Source organism: Branchiostoma lanceolatum, chromosome 19 (genome assembly GCF_035083965.1).
Source record: "Branchiostoma lanceolatum isolate klBraLanc5 chromosome 19, klBraLanc5.hap2, whole genome shotgun sequence".
Lineage (NCBI taxonomy): Eukaryota > Metazoa > Chordata > Leptocardii > Amphioxiformes > Branchiostomatidae > Branchiostoma > Branchiostoma lanceolatum.
In genome coordinates, this window is record NC_089740.1 from 10,577,856 (window position 1) to 10,597,228 (window position 19,373).

The 19,373-nt window shown below is 41.0% G+C and overlaps 3 protein-coding genes across 3 annotated transcripts; 1 reads left to right on the plus strand and 2 right to left on the minus strand.

The window, feature by feature from the left end:
* Nucleotides 1-3,210: 3,210 nt before the first annotated feature.
* LOC136425298 (uncharacterized) lies at nucleotides 3,211-5,820 on the minus strand. The gene is made up of 2 exons (XM_066414138.1): nucleotides 5,232-5,820; nucleotides 3,211-4,464 (listed from the first exon to the last, which is right to left on the minus strand). The coding sequence occupies exons 1-2, from the start codon at nucleotides 5,417-5,419 to the stop codon at nucleotides 4,167-4,169; spliced, it is 486 nt and encodes a 161-aa protein (XP_066270235.1). The 5' UTR covers nucleotides 5,420-5,820; the 3' UTR covers nucleotides 3,211-4,166.
* A 751-nt stretch (nucleotides 5,821-6,571) lies between these two features.
* Nucleotides 6,572-10,409, minus strand: LOC136425516 (tubulin delta chain-like). Its single transcript, XM_066414393.1, has 6 exons — nucleotides 10,028-10,409; nucleotides 9,525-9,695; nucleotides 8,871-9,140; nucleotides 8,250-8,362; nucleotides 7,592-7,820; nucleotides 6,572-7,121 (listed from the first exon to the last, which is right to left on the minus strand). The coding sequence occupies exons 1-6, from the start codon at nucleotides 10,245-10,247 to the stop codon at nucleotides 6,892-6,894; spliced, it is 1,233 nt and encodes a 410-aa protein (XP_066270490.1). The 5' UTR covers nucleotides 10,248-10,409; the 3' UTR covers nucleotides 6,572-6,891.
* A 1,225-nt stretch (nucleotides 10,410-11,634) lies between these two features.
* Nucleotides 11,635-18,544, plus strand: LOC136425297 (3-ketoacyl-CoA thiolase, mitochondrial-like). The gene is made up of 9 exons (XM_066414137.1): nucleotides 11,635-11,695; nucleotides 12,792-12,958; nucleotides 13,409-13,537; nucleotides 13,890-14,006; nucleotides 14,498-14,645; nucleotides 14,986-15,161; nucleotides 16,035-16,235; nucleotides 16,587-16,741; nucleotides 17,329-18,544. Exons 1-9 carry the CDS (start codon nucleotides 11,680-11,682, stop codon nucleotides 17,408-17,410), a joined length of 1,191 nt encoding a protein of 396 aa, XP_066270234.1. The 5' UTR covers nucleotides 11,635-11,679; the 3' UTR covers nucleotides 17,411-18,544.
* Nucleotides 18,545-19,373: the final 829 nt, after the last annotated feature.

Genomic DNA, 19,373 nt, shown 5'->3' on the forward strand with positions numbered 1-19,373 from the left:
TGTAACAGCCCCTGTCAGAGGAAACTCGACAGGCGGACGAGTCTGTGAGCTAGTTCTAAATGACATTTTCGGCGCCAATACGCCCGGTGTTCTCTTGATCATTGCGCATGCTTAGTTTCCATATATCGGCCGTGGTTCCCGAGCCCCATCCACAGTGAAAAATACGCTCGAGTTTCTGGCTATTCTATAATTCAGTTGGACCTTCTGACGATCAACAAAAACAGCCGAAGCTGTCGACTGTGTGGTCGTGACAGAGGCTTAAGGGCAGTTTCTTGGAGGCAGATCAGAGAATACAATAGCAATACAATACATGTACGTAGGAGAGCATTAATGTTTTGATCCTGCTGTAATGGGGTATTGTACTCCTTTCATGTGAGTGTGATAGGCGGCAACCTTTATCTTCATCTCTTTCATATGGCTGCGTAGCTGCTAAGCATTTTGTTAAGCATTAGGACATTGTATCTTAGATACATCTTCAATGCGGTATTTTCATATTCAAGTGGGATCATTTCCGTTGAAGGAAATTGCTATAAAATGTTGATGATAACAAAAAAAGAAGAATCCTAAAAATGATGAAATAATGAAACATCAACATTGCCGTATTTGCAAGCGAACCCGCTTGTCCCATCTAGAGGCCATTTGATTTCCTCCTGGCAAGAATACAGGCTGCAACCAAGGTTACAGAAGGAGCGCATTCTTATCTACAATGAAAAATGGTTGACATGACAGGTTGTGACGTCAAGACGTGAGTGCATGTTACGTACCAGTCAGGACAAGGTCTTTAAACAAAGGATGATAGTGTTTATCTGTTTTATAATTATGATTGCAATGACCTTTCAGGTCACAGACTCATCTTTCAACGTGTACAACAGCATTTGCTGATCATGCGTACACACGTGTATATACACGTTGTTACTTCTGTTCACCTTGTAGTGCCTAGTGGCACATAGGTCAGCAAGTTTCCTTGCTGTTTCAGTAGCAGGGTGTATTTTTTACAGTGAGGGTTTCGGCTAGCCCTTCCCTTTAGCTTAGATTAGAACACGGAATCCCCATTTTATGTTCCTTCCAAAAGACGAGAGTGCAGCCCTAACCGAGATGTCATATCCCAGGATTTGAACCAGCTCTCCCAGTTAGCAACTTTTCAGAACCAGAAGCTCAACTGTGAGGCTGCAAACTAGTTGAGCTACTTGGACACGGGCAGTACTATAAACCTAGAACATTATACATAATGTCCTTGTGCAACCTGATAAACGATTGTTCCCGGCTGATTATATTACTCGTTATTTCTTTGAGTAGTCATAAAAATGACGATAATTATAACGAATATTACCTATTCAATCCATTGTGACAGTTGATGTACAAGAAGTCACGATATAATTCAAAGCAATCGATGAGAGAACAAACACCGTATTGTTCTCTCTTTATGATACAAGCACGCAGCGTTGTGTTGTTTGAAATGTCGTATTGGTAGACCCAGGACTATTTGAGACAAGTAGATTACAAACTACTCTAAGCTGTATGAACTGACCAAGCTCTTTTGAACTATCACTACTGTCATGTAACACAGTCAACGAGCTTCGGCCATATTTGTTAGTATCCAGAAGGTCGTATAATCTCAAAGTCGCTAAAACGTCTAGCGTATTTTTCGACTGAAAATTCATTCTTTTCAGTAGGCATCCTTCCATCTTTTCAGATGATGGTAGCACTCTGGATTCGGCAGCTTCTCATGTGGCTCTGAAGTCCAATCCTGGCGTGACAGTCTCGTCCACAGTTTGGACATATGAAATCAGAGGAGTTCTGAAGCTGCTGTCTCTCTTTTCTTTTTTGTCTTCTTTGCTCTAGTTGGAGTTTTAATGTTATTGTTGAAAATAGTACTTATAGCTCGTAGACCGATCAATTTTCCTTCTGTGTGACTGGAGCTTGACGAATATCTTTGTTGATGTTTTCTTCTTCAGATATGCTTCAGGGAGTAAAGTCCAGGCCTGCGTCAGAGCACGTTGATTGCTCCTCAGCAATGCTACAAGACGGACATTCTTTGCTTTACCAGTGGGAAGATCTTTAAGGAACACTAAAGCAACATGAAGGACATTGAAGACGAATCGAATAGCAACACTCGAAGAAACATTCTTCCCAAACCCAACAACTTCAAACGCGTTCTACTCCGAGACAACGTCAGCGAAAACAAGCTCCTGAATATGCGGCTGGCGAATATCGGAAAAGAGCAGACGAAAACGGGCGCCATGTTGGAAAACCAGCGGATATCTTTCCTGAAACGACAAGAAAGTAAAATATTTGCAGACAATAAACCGAGCTCTTACGAGTTTCCCGATTTGGAATCCAAGCCGAAGTTTATGTACGGCGCTCGTTTGCCCAGCGGGAAGCATGCCCCGAGCGGCGATAGGGCGAAGTTACCCGAAATTGGCCGAACAAACGCGAAGAGCCCTCGTGAAATCTCGCCGCGCCAAACAGCCGCGCAGCTCGAAAAGCGCGTGACATTTAACGGTCCACTTGTTCATACACAAAAGCTAAATCTAGAGGGGTCATGTGGAAAGAACGAAAAGGGACAACTACAAAACCGCAAGGCGGTGGAAGACCCCCGATTTGGTAAGCTAGAAGCGTCCCTGGTAGCGCCAAAGAAAGCCTCCCTCATTGGACTAGACTTGAGTCTGGAAGGGGACAGGGTACCAATACAGACGAAGAGGACATAATAGCCATATTCGAAACAATATTGTTCATATGATGACGTAATATAGCGTCCACCATCGCCATCTAAACAACATTGTAACTTTCCACAGTGAAAGGTGAAGAGACCACAACCTATCTTGCCAAGTTTCTGATAGGGATATGCTGAATGTATATCAAATTAATTGTTCTACAACCTACAGTGAAAAATAACTGTAATCGTGTGTATTGATAACATATAGATATATGGAATCTTTAACATTTACCTAGGTCGCTATAGTATCTTGAGTTCGTGTCGTTCTGTAAGATGTCTAACGCACTTAAAACTTATGAAGCCATTGTGTAATGAGTAACCATACAATGTATTTAAAGTCACGCCCTTTTTTCACGAACATTGTTTATTTCAAGCTTTGAGCCAAATGCCTAGTACTTAGAAACAATGTGTGGCATTAACTGCGAACCTATACTTGCAGAAGAAGAACAAATCTACAGCGTAACTACAGTTACAATTTAATATTTAAGATCACCAATCTTTGAAAGACAAGCTTCTACAATGATACAAAACCTATAGTAACTAGTCTATATTTTTTCAGTCATATACATCATGCTGGTGTCGATTAGGAAACCAGTGTGTCAAATCTAAATCCAATATTTACAGTATAGATATGTTTTTCCCTCACTAACGTTATGTCAAACCCTTCAAACTGAGGGTTTATCGTCAAAAAAACTTAAAGCATAATCATTGAGAAATACTGCTGCACAAAACCCGATCTTTAAGCATGTGTAAAGGTTCAATATTTTTCTTGTGAAGAAACAGAACCTTACCGATGTTTTAAAGTGTGCTTAAAGACCGAATTCCATGCAGGGAAAATTCATGGCTAAATGACTAGAAGTCTTTGAACACCAGTGTTCAGCGTTGTTATCTCAACATCAAAACTACTCGTTCATCCTCATGACTTCTGACAGGCGAGTAAAGCGTTACAGATATTATCTACGTGTGTTCCCTCTTAGCTAAATTGGCTATACCATGCTGCTGTCAAACAAAGCTATTTATAAGGCTTTTGCGTACTGATGAAGCTGTCAATCCTAGTTTTGTTGAACCAGTGTTGTCGCACGTATACTATTATGTCATGCTGCATGTCTTGGTTAAGTGGAAAATAATACTGTTGTATGCTCAAATAACACTGGCTCTCTTGGAACTTAAAGTTTTCTCTATGTTCTGCAGATTTTGAATGATTGTATAATTAGGAATACACATAAACGCATGTATCCAGTTTATACTTGTACATCTATGGCCTCCGCCTAGTCGGTCAAAATTGACCGTGGTAAAATCCTAAATCGCATCAACCCTATCCCTGAACGGTCTTATACGAGAATGGCAGTCTTTGTCACATAGCACACATCTGTAAGCTGATTCAGTTCTGTCATAAGTTTACCCACGTGAAAAGAAGAGACCCAACATTGAGGTATCGTGCATGGTACTCCTAACAATCGTTCATCTCAATATCGGTAGAGGGCGTTAGACTGGGTCTGGCACTATCCGAGGTGCCTAGCCAGTTGGTGACAGACAGCAGACGGCGGCGGTCCGTGACGTCGGGGGACGGTCCCGGCTCCTGGGCGGGGTGAGAGGCAGTCTTCCCCGCCCGTGTGCGCTGCTGCGGCCCGGGCTTCCTGTGGCACGTACAGCGGCCACGGCATATGCAGATGACCAGAACTACCATGATGATGAGCAGGAGAGAGAGACACCAGCCGACTAGCACCAACATGTGGATGTCCAGGGCTCTGCAAAGTATAAAGAAGCAAAATGAAGAGATAAGATAAAGCGATGAAATAAAGAATGAAGCCGTCTTCCTTGGGCTCAAATTGAAGCCCTGGTTTTGGTCTTCAAATTGAAGCCCTGTTTTTGGTCTTCAAATTGAAGCCCTGTTTCTGGTTCAAATTGAAACCCTGTTCCTGAGCTTCAAATTGAAGCCCTTTTCCTGGGTTTCAAATTGAAGCACTTTTCCTGGGTTTCAAAACTGAAGCCCTGTTACAGGGATTCAGTTTCAAATAATATCTCGTATCGAAAAAAAATACCGGTTTTATGTGAACTTAAACGTGAACGTAAACCCCAAGATTGAAACGTCAGCAGATCTAGATAAAATCATTTTGGTTGTGCAGCTAATCCAGCAGTATCTAATGAAACAATGCTTTCCTCGTACCTATAAATTGTTCATTCAAGAGATTCAGAGATTGACACATAAGAAACTTAAGAGGGTATTGCAGCCAATGATACCTTCTTGACAATGTACAACCGGCTGAATTACGCAGTTTTAAAATCCACAAGAAAAATCAAGCTTGACTTTCGTCTTCCCGACACCTACCCACATACCAAACATCATCATTACCCATCCAAAGGTTCTTGAGTTATGCTGACTATATATACAACAATCCGGAAACACAACCACGCACACAGACACACCAAAAACAATATCTCCATTTTTCATGCAGATAACAAAAATATTTATACAATCAGGGAAAACTGGGACAGTCACACAAGACATACGTACTTGAGGTTCATGTAGACATAGCCGTTGACGTGTCCGGCGGAGGTTGTGTTGGCTGACGGCAGGCAGCACTCCACCTTGTCCCCGACCAGGCAGCAGTGCGTCCGGCGCGGATCGTCCCCGTACCGTGGGCAGAAGCTCCCGCGGTGGGTCGCCCAACAAATCTCCGCTAGCTCCGGACTCAGGGGCATGGCGACTGGCTCTAGAAAGGAGTCAAGTTGTGTTGGTGTAGCGTGAGTAGTCAAATGACACTGAATTTGTGACCCATTTCTGATTAATTAAGCCGCGGCCGTTGAATATGCAGCGATGTCAAGATGGGCCTTACACCTGACGAACTTTATAGAAAACATGCTGATTTGTCTGAATCTTCCAGACTATATAGAAATACATCTTCTACTATTTGGAGAGAATTTTTGAAGTACTTTCCAACGTAACTAGCCAAATAAGGATCTTGTATTGTTGCATGTTGCTATGTAGTTTTATGCTAGTTGAAGTCCAATGTTATATTGTATTTAAAGCGATGTGTTATGTGTCCGCAATTGTACCGTGTTTTTATGAATCCAGGAATAGCTGATTAGACTTTCAGGTCTAATCTAATACATTTCTAATAAAACATTAAAATCTGAGTGATTTCATTTCCATGCCACTTAGCAATCTTCCCTACCGATACAAGGGTGACCATCAAAGGTTACATTCGCACATATCTACAGAAAACAAAGTTTAGAAAAATAATTGATAATGAAATGCAAAATTGTCCTCATAGTTATCAAAACGTTTGTTTCTCACCTTGTAGTAGGTTGCTTGGAAATTAACTTCACTGCGAAGATGGCCGAAATCTGCTTTACCGTCAGATTCACAGTCAAGCACAACTGTACAGTGTCGTATGCCGACACTCTAGATCTAGAATATCGATCTCTTCAAAACAAATCCTGCTTGCACGTCAAGCGCAAAAACCTTCATTGATTTTGTGAGGTAGTCCTAAATAGACACAGAGGACTTTAAGCCCCATAGAGCGCTTTAATTAAAGTAGGCTAATTGAAAGTGTTATCTTCCCAATCCTCTACTGTAGTCTTCCCAATGAAGCCCGCCGTCACACATTCAGAACCTTCCCACGACTTTGCTCCCGACCACTCCCCAACCAAGGTCCGCGCAAGAAGTGACATAAAAACCTACTACATTTTCAGAAAACAATCATAACAGGCACTGTTTCAAAATCATATCGCTTTTTTGGCGTATAACAAGACGTAAGAAGTGAAAGTGAAAATGCTATCGGACCAAATTTAGCTCAAATGAATAGTTCAATCAGTCTTCCACTGGATGTGACAAAGAAGACAGACACTGTATACGGTATCTACTATCTACAGGTTTATTGTACATTGCAAGGGAATTTCCCCTAGCTCTTTTTGACAAGTACGATGAACATATCTTCCAGTAACTTAAAAATCATCGTCTCTCTCTAAATACAGAGAGAATTTTATTGTGAACCTCATTAAAGAAAAACAATACATAATTACAAACATCTACCGGGTATGTACAGTGTCTGGAAATACATTTCATTTGCTGATGTACAGTATGTGCAACATAGATTATGCAAAAGTTTTGAATACTTCATATTTACAGACATTCCAGGATTTGTACAAACATATAATTTTACATTGTATTGTCATCTAACAGCCTCTCTATAATCCTCCACTATCTTTTCAACGGTGTCAAAAGCCTTGGTAAAGTCCTGGTCGGTGCAGCCGTGCTTCCAGTACCAGTGTAAGAAGGCCTTGGCGTCGTACTTCTGTCGTGCTTTGGTCAAGACGTGTTCTAGGTAACCGGTGACGCCAGAGTTATTTGTGCACAACGTCAACGACTTCTTCTCGGCATGACCTGCCAAGGAGTTCTTGTCTAAAGAAAGAAATGAGAACAATGTCAAAATCATCAAGTTTGGAACTGAGCCTTACAATAACTAACAGTAATGCTTGACTATCAGTAATATTAAATGTAAGAAACAAAGTTCCGGACTTCTGCAATACTAATGATAATGATAACATTTTGCACCTGTGTATGTTGATTTTTCTAAAATGGGCATTTTTATATTCTACATTATCATCGTTCATCAAGGGTGTGGATTATTTTGGTTGACAAAATTTTTTTTCTTTAACAAATTTATGAATTGCAAAGTCTTAAATCTTTTATTTTAGCTCATCAAAAATGGGATACAAAAATAGAATTCTATGGTGTTTCATTTTAGCTAAGTAAGTTTGATAAAACCTATTGGGTTGACAACTTGTAAAGGTAGTTATACTGGTTTTGTTTTCCCCTGCATTGCACGAATGCTATATCCTAATAAACAAATAAACAAAACAAAGTCCTACTTGTCCAGAAGTCCACAGGGAATGGGTTCCAGTCAACACAGTTACACCCTGCGCGAACTTTCCTCTCCACGCCAGGCTTGTACCGGCGGAAATCATCTTTGCCGTCGCCGCGTGCCACCACAACAGCGGACAGCGCCCGGTCCCTGTGGGAATGCTGCTTTTTGTACATCTGGATCGAGTGAGCGGCGATGGCGTCCCAGCCCAGTCTGCTACCCATGTGGTGGCTCACCTGTGATGAGACCACAGACTTCAGTAAACATTGGTGTGAGACCATTTTTCAAAAATCTAAAACTTGGTCATACATGTACATACTCTAACTAAGATTAAGGGACATTCTCTTGGATAGGATGTAAAGTTGGAGGCCCCGTGTTTGAGGGGAGCCTCACCAGGAGCGCATTAAAGATCACACTACACTTATCAAAAAGAGTATACTTAAGGGATCCTTCTTAGTTTGGGTGGATCAAACCTAATGTTCCAGTCTGGTCTACCACAGCTTATACTTATGGTACAAAACTGGTGTGTCATGCCTAAAGGCAGTTTACTGGTTATACAAAACAAACAAACAAACAAAACAAACAATTTTAAGCAAATGACTCTATTGATAATGACCAAAGTTGCTACATGTATTAGAGTATTAGATAGTGTGATGTTTGTTCACCTGTGCAAACTTGGTGGCAGGCATGGGACAGACAGACCTGAGAAGTTCCCATGGTTCCATGCCCAGGGGGATCCCTGGTGGGGGGGTGATGCTGTCTGTGGGCAGGAACAGACCTGAGGAAAAAAAAGAGATGTACATTTCAGACTAGCGATTGCGATCTCAGCGAAGAAGAAGAAGGTCTCCAATTTATAAAACCTCATTTAATTTTTCGAGTCAATCTATTGATGTTAAGTGACATTAACCAAAGTTGAAAAGTTCTGACTATCTTTTTTTTTATTAGGGAATATCCACATATGCACAGAAAAATTTACAGACTCTGATTGGAATGTCCTCCAGTAGAATTGCTGATTGTACTGGCAGAGATCCTGATCACAATCCATCTTGACAAAGACTCTGATCACTATCCCTAATGGAAAAATAGGTTCTTTTACATGTACGTATAGAGGTTTGATGCCTGAAGCTTCCTTATACACAGGTCCAATCTACTCTCATCAAAAAGTGTGGTGGGTTCTTTTACCTGGAGAGCTTTGATGCATGAGACCGGCTCCTCTATACAAACATATGCCCAATGGTTTAACAGCAAAACTTGCAGAAAAGTATTCGAAGAGAAAGAGTTCCAACCTGCGAGACAGTTTGAAATGTACTGGTTCATCTCAGGTATGGATATCTGTGCCTTGCTGCTGTTCTGTTGGTGCTGTAACTGGTACAGCACGTCATCATTGTTGAACAGCAGGACAGCATCGGCGTACTGCTGTACCCAGGACAGGCACAGCAGACAGTTGTAGTGCTGGAGGGGGCTCTCTCCGCCGGCATGGGGCGCGACAGCCACGGACATGAGGTAGGGGATGGGGAAGTGGTCTTTTAGGTTCTCAGTGATGTGGGCGCCTAGACCTGTCGATGAGAAGAAAATATACATATTCAAAGTGACATATATGGAGCTCTATCAAACTGTCACACATTTATTCATCATTAATTATTACTTTTGATTTATTTAATTGGACCCTCTGTAACATTATGCAATATAACATTATAAGCCCATATGGGCTGGGCGATTCGAGGTCATAAGACACTATAATAAAACTTCATCCATCCATCCATCCATCCATCCATCCATCCATCCTTCCATCCATCCATCCATCCAAACCCGTCCGTCCCTCCATCCATCCCTCCATCCATCCAATGATTCCATCCGACTAGTGCGAGTAGTAGAATTATGAGAGTTAATGTTAACGTAAGTTAGACCACACAAAAACCATAACGCTAGAACAACTGTACCTGATCCTGTCCCTCCACTGAGACTGTGCATAACGACCATCCCTGAGAAACAGTCACACTGTTCCACCTCCCTCCTCACAGCCTCTACTGTCTGGTCCAACAACATGCAGCCTTCAGCCCGTGTCACTCCGTGGTATCCTAGCGCCCAGTTGGTGCCACGCCCTCTTTTTCCTGAAACAACACAAAATGTTAAAAATGAAGAAAAATAAAGGTGAACTGGAAGTGTGTTGGGTTCTTTTATGTGCAGAAGTTTGATGCTTCAAACTCCCTAATAGGGTCATAGGCTTTATGTCAGCATCCAAAAGGAGAAATGCAATGCCTCACATGTCTGAGCTGGGGCCGACCTTGGGATGGAACCCTAGATCCACCGAATTTGTTCAATATGGCCAAACAGCGCAGTTGCATTACCACTTGCGCGACGGAATACCAAGCTACAATCTTATGTACACTGTTCTACCTTAAGATAGACAAAATTTTCTGTTACTGTGATCATGAACACTTACCTGCAATCAGATTGCCTTCATCTAGGTTCTTTTTCTTCAACGCGAGTCCCAGTCTACGTAGTACCTTGGGTTCGCTATCTACATGGACTGAACGTAGCTTCTCATTCGTGTTGAAGAAAGGTATCCCCTCGTTTGTGTCCTTTAGCGGTAGAACCTCGGTCCACAACTGTTGTCCAATCTGATTCCCACATTGGCCAACTTGCACATACACAGTTGCCATGTTATGATGTACATTTACATGTATGTACTATTGTTCATGTAATAGCTCTTTTTCAAAGCCACTACGTACAAGCCCTTTCACGGAAAGACACAAGGGATTGTCATTCTTTTACATGTAGTAGACTTTTCTGCACTGATGTTTTGGTTTATGTTTGTTCTCTCTTGTATATTCCTGTAATAGATACAAAAAATAACTTGAATACAGGTAGGTTGCAAAGCTTGCACAAGTTATATTGATACAAAATGAGACACCATTAGTATGTATGGACAACTCTCAGGGGCTTGTCCATTGAACTATGAAGAACAAGTTGTTTATTTTGCCTCTGTTGAACAAGGACATTTTTTCTTATGACTTAAGTTGGATGGTTTGTCAGGAGTTCTAGTTTGTGAACAGGTTGACTGTTGTAAAGAAAATTATGGAAGAGCTGAAGAACAATGGATACGGGGACAGCAAAAATGGGGATAGATCATTTGCAATAAGCCGGTTTACAGAATAAACTGAAAATGTGCAATATGATGTATTGTAGGTGATATGTCAAAGGTCTCAGAAACATAAACATCTGGACATGTATTAAGTATGGTCTAGACAAGAACTGTTCACAATTAAGTTAGGCTTAGGGGCCTTGAGTTAGACCTTGTGCATATGCAGCTCACACCGTGAACTGGCTTATAGCAACGAAAGATGTTCTAAAAACAAAGAACTTGTAAACTTCAGACTAAGGTTAAACTGTGGTCTCAGACTCTCAGTTTTCGCATCGCAACAACCTTAAATTTTGGTTGTCACTAAGATTTTGCGCAGAGATTGGTCATCACAGACAAGTGGGAGATGTCACCATGGACAGACAGACAGATCAAGTTAGAGATACAGAAAAACAAAGGATACGTGGATGGAAGGATAAAGGAAAAGTAACAGGTAACCTCTGAACATCTCATAGAAGTTCTCTGTCATCATTCCGTAACCTCCAAAACATGGGGGAGGGGGGCACATTTGCCGCCCCTTGTTCTACGGTTCAGATAAGGAAAATGACGATACTCATCGCATCTGAGGCGTAAAGAAATATACCTGGGATGAAGGATGAGGGTTTGGAGTTAATAGGGTTCGCTAGAAATGGGAACAATGGATAGAAAACGTGAAAGGATGTAGAGAACCAACAGAAAAGACCTACAGTCGGCCATGATGGCTTCCCACTGGTGTTCCGGGATATACGACTGTCCCTTTGCCATAGAGGGAACGTAAAATATTTTAAAACTACTATCTATTCAACAGTTTCCAACAAATAACAATATAACTTGTAGATTTTACAATTTAAATACACAAGAATTACAAATATATGCTACAAATTCGTCGATGAAATAGTTTTATGATACTAAGTTTCTTTGGAAAGTTTCAATCACCCCTACACGGACAATACTTGAACTATCCTAGATCCAACATGGCGCTGAGTCGAGGTAAGTTTGTGCTTTCTCTACTCGCCGGTCCCTTGAACACTTATTTCGAAAGACTAAACAACTTTTTGGGTCTCAAACAACAGACTTGGTAGTCAGAGTAAGATCAGGATAATTAGATTTAAATGTAAGAGTCCAAAAAGGTCAGAATCACGATATTTTTCCTTACACGTCACAAAGGTCAACGCTCGAGTTAGTCGAGGTCATCAAGAAAAGTTACACCTGCTCCTTGATTTGCGATCTTACATGGAATATAACCAACTTTCAAAGTGTGCATAAAGTTAATGTAAGTACCTGTAAGCACGTTGTTCGCATATTTTTCTTGCTCAGCACCACAATGATGTCTTTGTAGTTCGCAAAAGAGATTTCTTATCACAGATTTCAGAACTGGCCGTTTTCATACTCAGGATTAAAATGCATCTATTTTCGTACGTTCATCTATTTTCAGTAGGTGGGGAAAGGATATTTCGTTGTGTTTTAACTTTGCAGTTGAAATCATTCTTTAGTACATTGCAGTGGAGGGGTCACTGTGAAAACCTCGAAAATAAAACCACAGCAAAAGTCCAAAGAACTACATGTATAGTACTTACTAGTATATGCAACCTCACATTGAGATGTGTATCGATGGTACATTTGTGCTGTCTACTTGTAGCCTGGGTGTCATCCTATTTCTACCGGGGCTCCTACATTCGCTACCCTAATACTAGTAATAGGCAGTGCAGTAGTCTACTTGTCCACAGGTATTGAGAAAATTGAGCTGGTGTTTTTGACAGGTGCTGCTCATTAAATAACCCTTATAGCCTACTAAGGTAACCATTTGTCACCAAATTTCTATTTGTTACTGCATGAGTGCAACGTATTGGATAAAGCAGCAGTTACATGCAGTTAGAAAGTTAATAGAGCACCCTCCTCCGTCAAAACATAGAAATTTAAAATAAAAACATAAAAATGCAAATATCTGACAGGTATGCTGCCACTCCCCCATTGGTCGAGCCATGCTATCATTGGTTGAACTGCTACATGTAGTTGTTAGGGACAGTCAGGATCAGTCAATACAAATACGTGTACAATTGTAATATTGACTTTTTCACCCCTACAGGAGTATTCATCGTGGCAGCCAAGCGTACGCCGTTCGGTGCGTTTGGCGGGAAGCTGAAGGACCTGACAGCCACGGACCTGTGCGAGATTGCCTCGCGGGCTGCACTGGCGGCGGGGAACGTACCGGCGGAGGCTGTCAGTTCTGTGGTCGTGGGAAACTGTATCCAGGTATACTTACATATGTACATTTGTATTTGCACAAAGATTACAATTTGTCTTAAGACCCTTTAGATGTCACGGGCGATCTATTAGCCCAAGGTATATTATTCCAATGTTTGGGACAGTTAGATTAATCTTTAGATTACATGCGCATCCAGTGATTCAAATACATATATATATTTTCAAATGTACCTGACATTTGACCCTTTGACCATGAAACTTTTAGTATAAGCTGTTAAACTGAAGCTGAATCCATCAAACAAACCTAGAGTGTTGTAAGATAATGAATATGATGCCTGGAAAAATGTTCTAATAAGTCATGGACCAGGTCAGCAAGAACATTGATAGTTTGCTGGAATATCAAGCAACATATATGTGTTAGACTGGCTTAATTTTCAGTATATGATGAAGAAGATGTGCTGTCATATTTCATATGGATGACTGTTTCTGTCGTTCCAGAGTTCCAAGGATGCTGCGTACATCTCCCGCCATGTTGGATTGCGAGTGGGCGTCCCGACGGCCGCCTCCGCCCTGACCATCAACCGTCTGTGTGGGTCTGGGTTCCAGGCTATGATCAACGGAGCTCAGGTAAGGATGGTGATGTTCAATCATTGAACAAAAGGAAGGCAATGAATTATCTGTGATAAATTAGGTGCATGTTGTGTATCCCAAAATTCTTTTTCTGAAAATAGACAACTTTATGTGACTTTTAGACCAAGAAGGCTCTATTTAGCTTCTAAATCAAAAGATGTGTTAAGTCATGATTGTTACGAAACTGATGTTGAAATGTGTGAAATATTAACAACTTTCCAACAAACAGTTGTTATAATTACCATAGTACTGTACTATTGTTACTGACTTTCTACATTGTAACAAGTGCACTATTTCATATCTTTACTACTGTGTTTTCAAACATGTCCATTTTTGCCCCCCCCAATAGGACATCGTCATGGGTGATGCAGAGATCGTACTGACCGGTGGGTCGGAGAGTATGACCCAGGCACCCTTTGTCCTGCGTAACGCTCGCTTCGGCACCCGGCTGGGACTGGATCTGAACGTATGAACAATTAGAATCATAGAAGACTGTAGATTGCTTAGCTTACTTCCACTGAAGATGGTTGTATTTTTGGGGCTGATACAAAGTTTTACTATGTAAGAAGTCACTTGTAACTACCAACACATTGCAAATGACATTTCTTTGTCTGCAAACGAGTGTAAAATTAGTCTTGTAACTACAGGGAAGGATTTGAAATTTTGACCTTTTTGTCCAGAAGGAGGGCTGCTACCCTCTAGGCCATACACTTTTACCAATGCTTGTAGACAGCACATTTGTTACTTGAAATGAACAGTGAACAAAGAAATACACTATACATACACAAGGAAGGAAGCTAAGGAAGTTTGCGATGAATCGGACTAAGTGGAGATGATTGAAGAAAGACTGATTGCGGCTGCAGGATGTTCTGATCACTGCAGCAGCAGAACACAGTCGACTACTACTACTACTACATACACACAGTTGAATAAAATGTGAAACATCTTTATTCTCAGCTTGAGGACACCCTGTGGACGGGACTGACTGACCAGCACATTAACACACCCATGGGAGTGACAGCGGAGAACCTGGGTGAGAAGTACGACATTTCCCGCGAGGACTGCGACAGCTACGCGGTCAAGACCCAGCAGAGATGGAAGGAAGGTCAGGACTCATTAATTTTTTCTCCTTCTTTTGATACAAAAAAGACGCATTTCAAATACATTTCAGTCAGGTTAGAAATATCTTGTACTTACAATATACTTGTTCAGTTCCTAAAAGCTAGTTCATGGTTTGAAGTGAGCATGTCCATTGTGGTTGATCGATGATATGTCAAAGTTGGTGGCCCGTGATAATACATAAAGAATGGCTATTGGCATTCCACTTTGACATATTACCCTAAAAGTACCACACTGCTCATGCACACTTCAAACCATGAACTAGCTTATTGTCCTAAGTTTTGTGTGTGTAAATGTACATGTACAATTTGTATTATTTTCTACAGCACACGACAATGGCAGGTTTAATGAAGAGATGGCACCGGTGACAGTGAAAGCGAAGAAGGGAAAAGAAGAGATGATGGTAGACGAACACCCTAGACCGCAGGCAAACATGGAGGCCATGGCAAAACTTCCGCCCGTGTTCAAGAAGAACGGAAGGGTCACGGCAGCCAATGCCTCGGTAAAACTCTTAATGAAATTAAGAATAAAGAAAACTGAATAAACTCAATGGCATTGTTATGCTGAAGAAATTTTGCCAAGTTTGTAAGCAAAAACATGTTAAAAGATGTGTCGATAAAACTGCATTGGGGGCCAGACAGTGTTTGGAACAGCCACTATGCCATACACATGGCTACATCATCCTCGTTCACCAGGACCCTTCCGCTCCACGTTACATCGCTCGCAGAAAGGGCCCTGGTAACACGGGATGGCATCCATGGTTATTACGATATCGCCACCAAAACAGCTTCAGCCAATCAGAGGGGTTAAAACCCGTTTGCTTCCTCTCATCGGAAGCAAGCGCGCAAAGAACGCTGGGAAGCCATCAACCAATCAGGTTACGTGTTACTGCTAGCTCATTAATTATTCATGAGCTACAACTGCCGTTTGTCCCAAATAAGGGTTAGCTCATTAACTATTCATGAGCTACAACTGCCGTTTGTCCCAAATAAGGGTTAGCTCATTAATTATTCATCAGCAAGTCTCGTCGACCTGCAATAACCATGGATGCCATCCCGTGTTACCAGGGCCCTTTCTGCGAGCGATGTAACGTGGAGCGGAAGGGTCCTGGTGAACGAGGATGGGCTACATGTATGTACGGCTGTTACATGTACCTGTTGCCCTCTATGATAAGTATCATTTTCTCTCTAATACACAATGCTAGTTAGGATAACATTTATGGAAATGACAGAGAAGGAATTATTCTATTACTGCTAAAAATAAATGTTTGTTATCTAGTTTTTACTTAGATTTTAGTGATCTGGGCATTGCTCTGTAAAAGATGAGGGAATACTGAAATGTATTTGCCAGTAAATGCCAACCTGTTTCCCCCCAGGGTGTTTGTGATGGAGCGGCAGCTGTTGTGATTGCTGGAGAGGATGCGGTGAAGAAGTATAACCTGACTCCCCTGGCTCGTCTGGTTGGGTACCACTACTCCGGGTGTGACCCGAGCATCATGGGTATCGGACCAGTACCCGCCATCGAGGGACTTCTGCAGAAGACTGGAGCTAAACTGGGTGATGTAGATTTGGTTGAGGTGAGAATCTAATGTTTTACCTTCGTGTATGGAGGTTTTGTTTTTGGTTTGTCTGTTTGTTTCTTTGCTTATGTGCCTGTAGTTATTGTTGTGCTGTAGAGTGGCGGGTTTCCACATGCTAAGCACATTGGAGACACTGACAGGAAGTTAAGTCAAAGGTCCTAGAAGGCCTATCTCATTTCCTGTCTTCAATTTCCCACTGAATGCATGTTTGTTGCCTTTTGAGAACAAGTGGGAAAAATGCATTAGACAGAATCAACAAGAGATTTAGATAATGAATAAGATAAGAAATCTACAAAAACTAGAAATATTTCACAGAGGTATGAGATATTTTATTTCTTGTTGTTTCAGGTGAACGAGGCCTTTGCTGCTCAGTTCTTGGCTGTACAGAAAGTCGCTGGTTTGGACCCAGAGAAGACCAACGTGAACGGAGGCGCCATCGCTCTCGGACATCCTCTCGCAGCGTCTGGGGCCAGGATCACCGGACATCTGGTGCACGAACTCAGGTAGGAGGTTTTCTATGACTCGATAATCAATCAATCAATCAATCTTTATTGAAAGTAGCACCAACTACTAAGTATCTAATCCCAGCTCTGAAAAGAACAAGAAATTAAGTCATGCCTTCAAGTGCCAGAGTTAGCAACTCAGGATTGAGGTGTTGAAAGAATTGTTTTTTTGCTAGAAATATCATAGAGCAGAACTTGTTGCCACCAATAACATCCTCAATAACTCTTAGTAACACTTGCAGATAGATGTGCAAAGGTTAGGTGTGACAGATCATGCAGTGTGATATAACCAGCTACTGTTGCACCGTGTGTCTTTGGAGATAGTGTGTTATTCCAAAGGATGGTTATACCGGCTATACAAATACAGATTTAAAAAGTGATTTATGTGATGTACTGTACATTGTAGTTAAATTATATATATAGCAGACATGCATAGATATATACACTGTATTAGGAATCAAGCCTCTGCCTAGAAAGATATCAGTATATCAGTGAAATTGAAATTATAGATTTTAGTTGTTTCTTGTACTTGAATGGATTTGATATATGCTTTCTGCACATTTTCTCTCTCCTTTTTTCCCAATTAGGCGGAGGGGTGCCAAGCAAGCCATTGGTTCAGCCTGTATTGGAGGAGGTCAGGGAATCGCGGTGCTTTTGGAGAGTGTGTAGACTGATCAGATGATCACGTCATGCTGTAACACATCAAGAAAAAATACTGCCCAACTAAAAAGAAAGTAATATATCTTGAAGCCTTGGGTGTTTCTGTATCATTCTTAGGCATCTCTTGAAGTAATCATCTCAATATGTCAGATATGTTTGCATCATATCACCGTTGATCTAAGCAGTAACAATTTGAATGCAGCAAAACCTGGCAAGAATACTCTCTTGAGTGTACAGAGTTGTAGTGGATATGTTTGCATCATATCGCCATTGATCTAAGCGGTAACAATTTAATTGCAGCAAAACCTGGCAAGAATTCTCTCTCGAGTGTACACAGTTGTAGTGAGTATATGTCAACCATTGTGAGAGTGACAACTTTGCAGTGAGGCTGCTTTTTGTCATGTTGTTGAAAGTTCATATTTGAAGTGTAAACTATTCAATGTGACAACTATTTACAACTATTTATGTCTTTGCATTCATACTCTGTAGATATGCACAAGGATACAAACTGCTCTGTTGTATCAAACAAACTAGAGCTGTATGGAAAAGTACCTGTACATGTAGTAATCTTAGGTCCTAGTTCTAGTGGACTTGGAACTTGCAGGCTCTGCCAAGTTGAAACCATTCCATTGACAAAATACGCTTGTTGTCAAGTAGAGATATGTACTTATATGTACTACACAAGTGAAGATGTGAATGAAATACACACAAGTAGAGATATGTACAAAATACACAGCACTCAAATATTGCAAGTAGTTTTTGCTCTACATGTGATTGTAGTACAGGCTGTAACAGTACCATCAGATATTGATGCCTTCACTTTGTGTCACAGTTTGACTATAAAGCCTAGCTTCTAAGCTCATGGTAACTTTTGTCTTCCATAGTTGAATAGTGAAAACAACCTGATGACGGTCAAACCTAACTTAAGTTTATTTGAAGTCTTACATCTTGCACACTTACAGTACATTTGCATTGCTGTATCTGCTAGTCTTCTTTCCCCTCAACCTACACATGTATTTAACTGACAGACAGTATGTTATATCCTGAAAGTGAATACCTCTCAATTATAATGATTTTGATTACACTCTACTGCCGTGGCTTATTGATATCAAAGATATGTGCCTCATTAAATCTGAAGTGGAACTTCCTGTGTGTCGAAGACTTCTTTTTTTTAAAGGCCCTCTATGTAAGATTTGGTCAATACAGAAAGTCGCAATTTTTCTACCATTTCTTTATATAGTATGTTGAATAAACATTGTAGAATGACATACCAGTATTCAGGAAGGAATGTTTAGACATCATTGCACCATATAAACCAGTTTAAAAACTGAACTTTCAAAGCCAGTTCGCAGTTGGGGCATTGTGGCCACACATGGCTTATCAGCCAACTGCCCAGTGGGGTGCCTGATTACAGTTCACCACACCAAACCTCTTTACCAGAGTTCTAGCAGTTTTGAACGGGGAAATTCGCTTTATCAGTTCCCTACAAACTTGGCTAATATATCTCATCCTCATTCAAAAAGATATGAGTGTTTTTGAAGAGGATGATCTTCATAACATCAGCTGTTATCTAGATCCACTGAAGTGTCGCTATTAAAGTAATTGGCCTATCCAGGGGTCCTGCCAGTGTACAGGAAGTGTTTGTTTACAAACAGTAGACCTGGGTTTGGGGTGGTGTCACAAACTTTTGCAGCTTGTTTTTGTACAGTTAAAAAACATCATACATGCCAGAAATAGACGAATTAATGATGGAAATATGCTGAAAAGTGGTTGTCCATGTCATTTGTATTAGGATTTGTGCAAAAGAAAATTTTTGCGCCAAAATCTTTCATAGTGTGCCTTTAGATTGCAATTTCACAAAACACCTGTTTGAGTTTGGTTGGTTTGCTGTTGGTTGGAAAAATATATATATTGGAGATTAGTAGATTTGCACTGCTATCAACAGACTGTTCTATCATTCATAATATGTAAT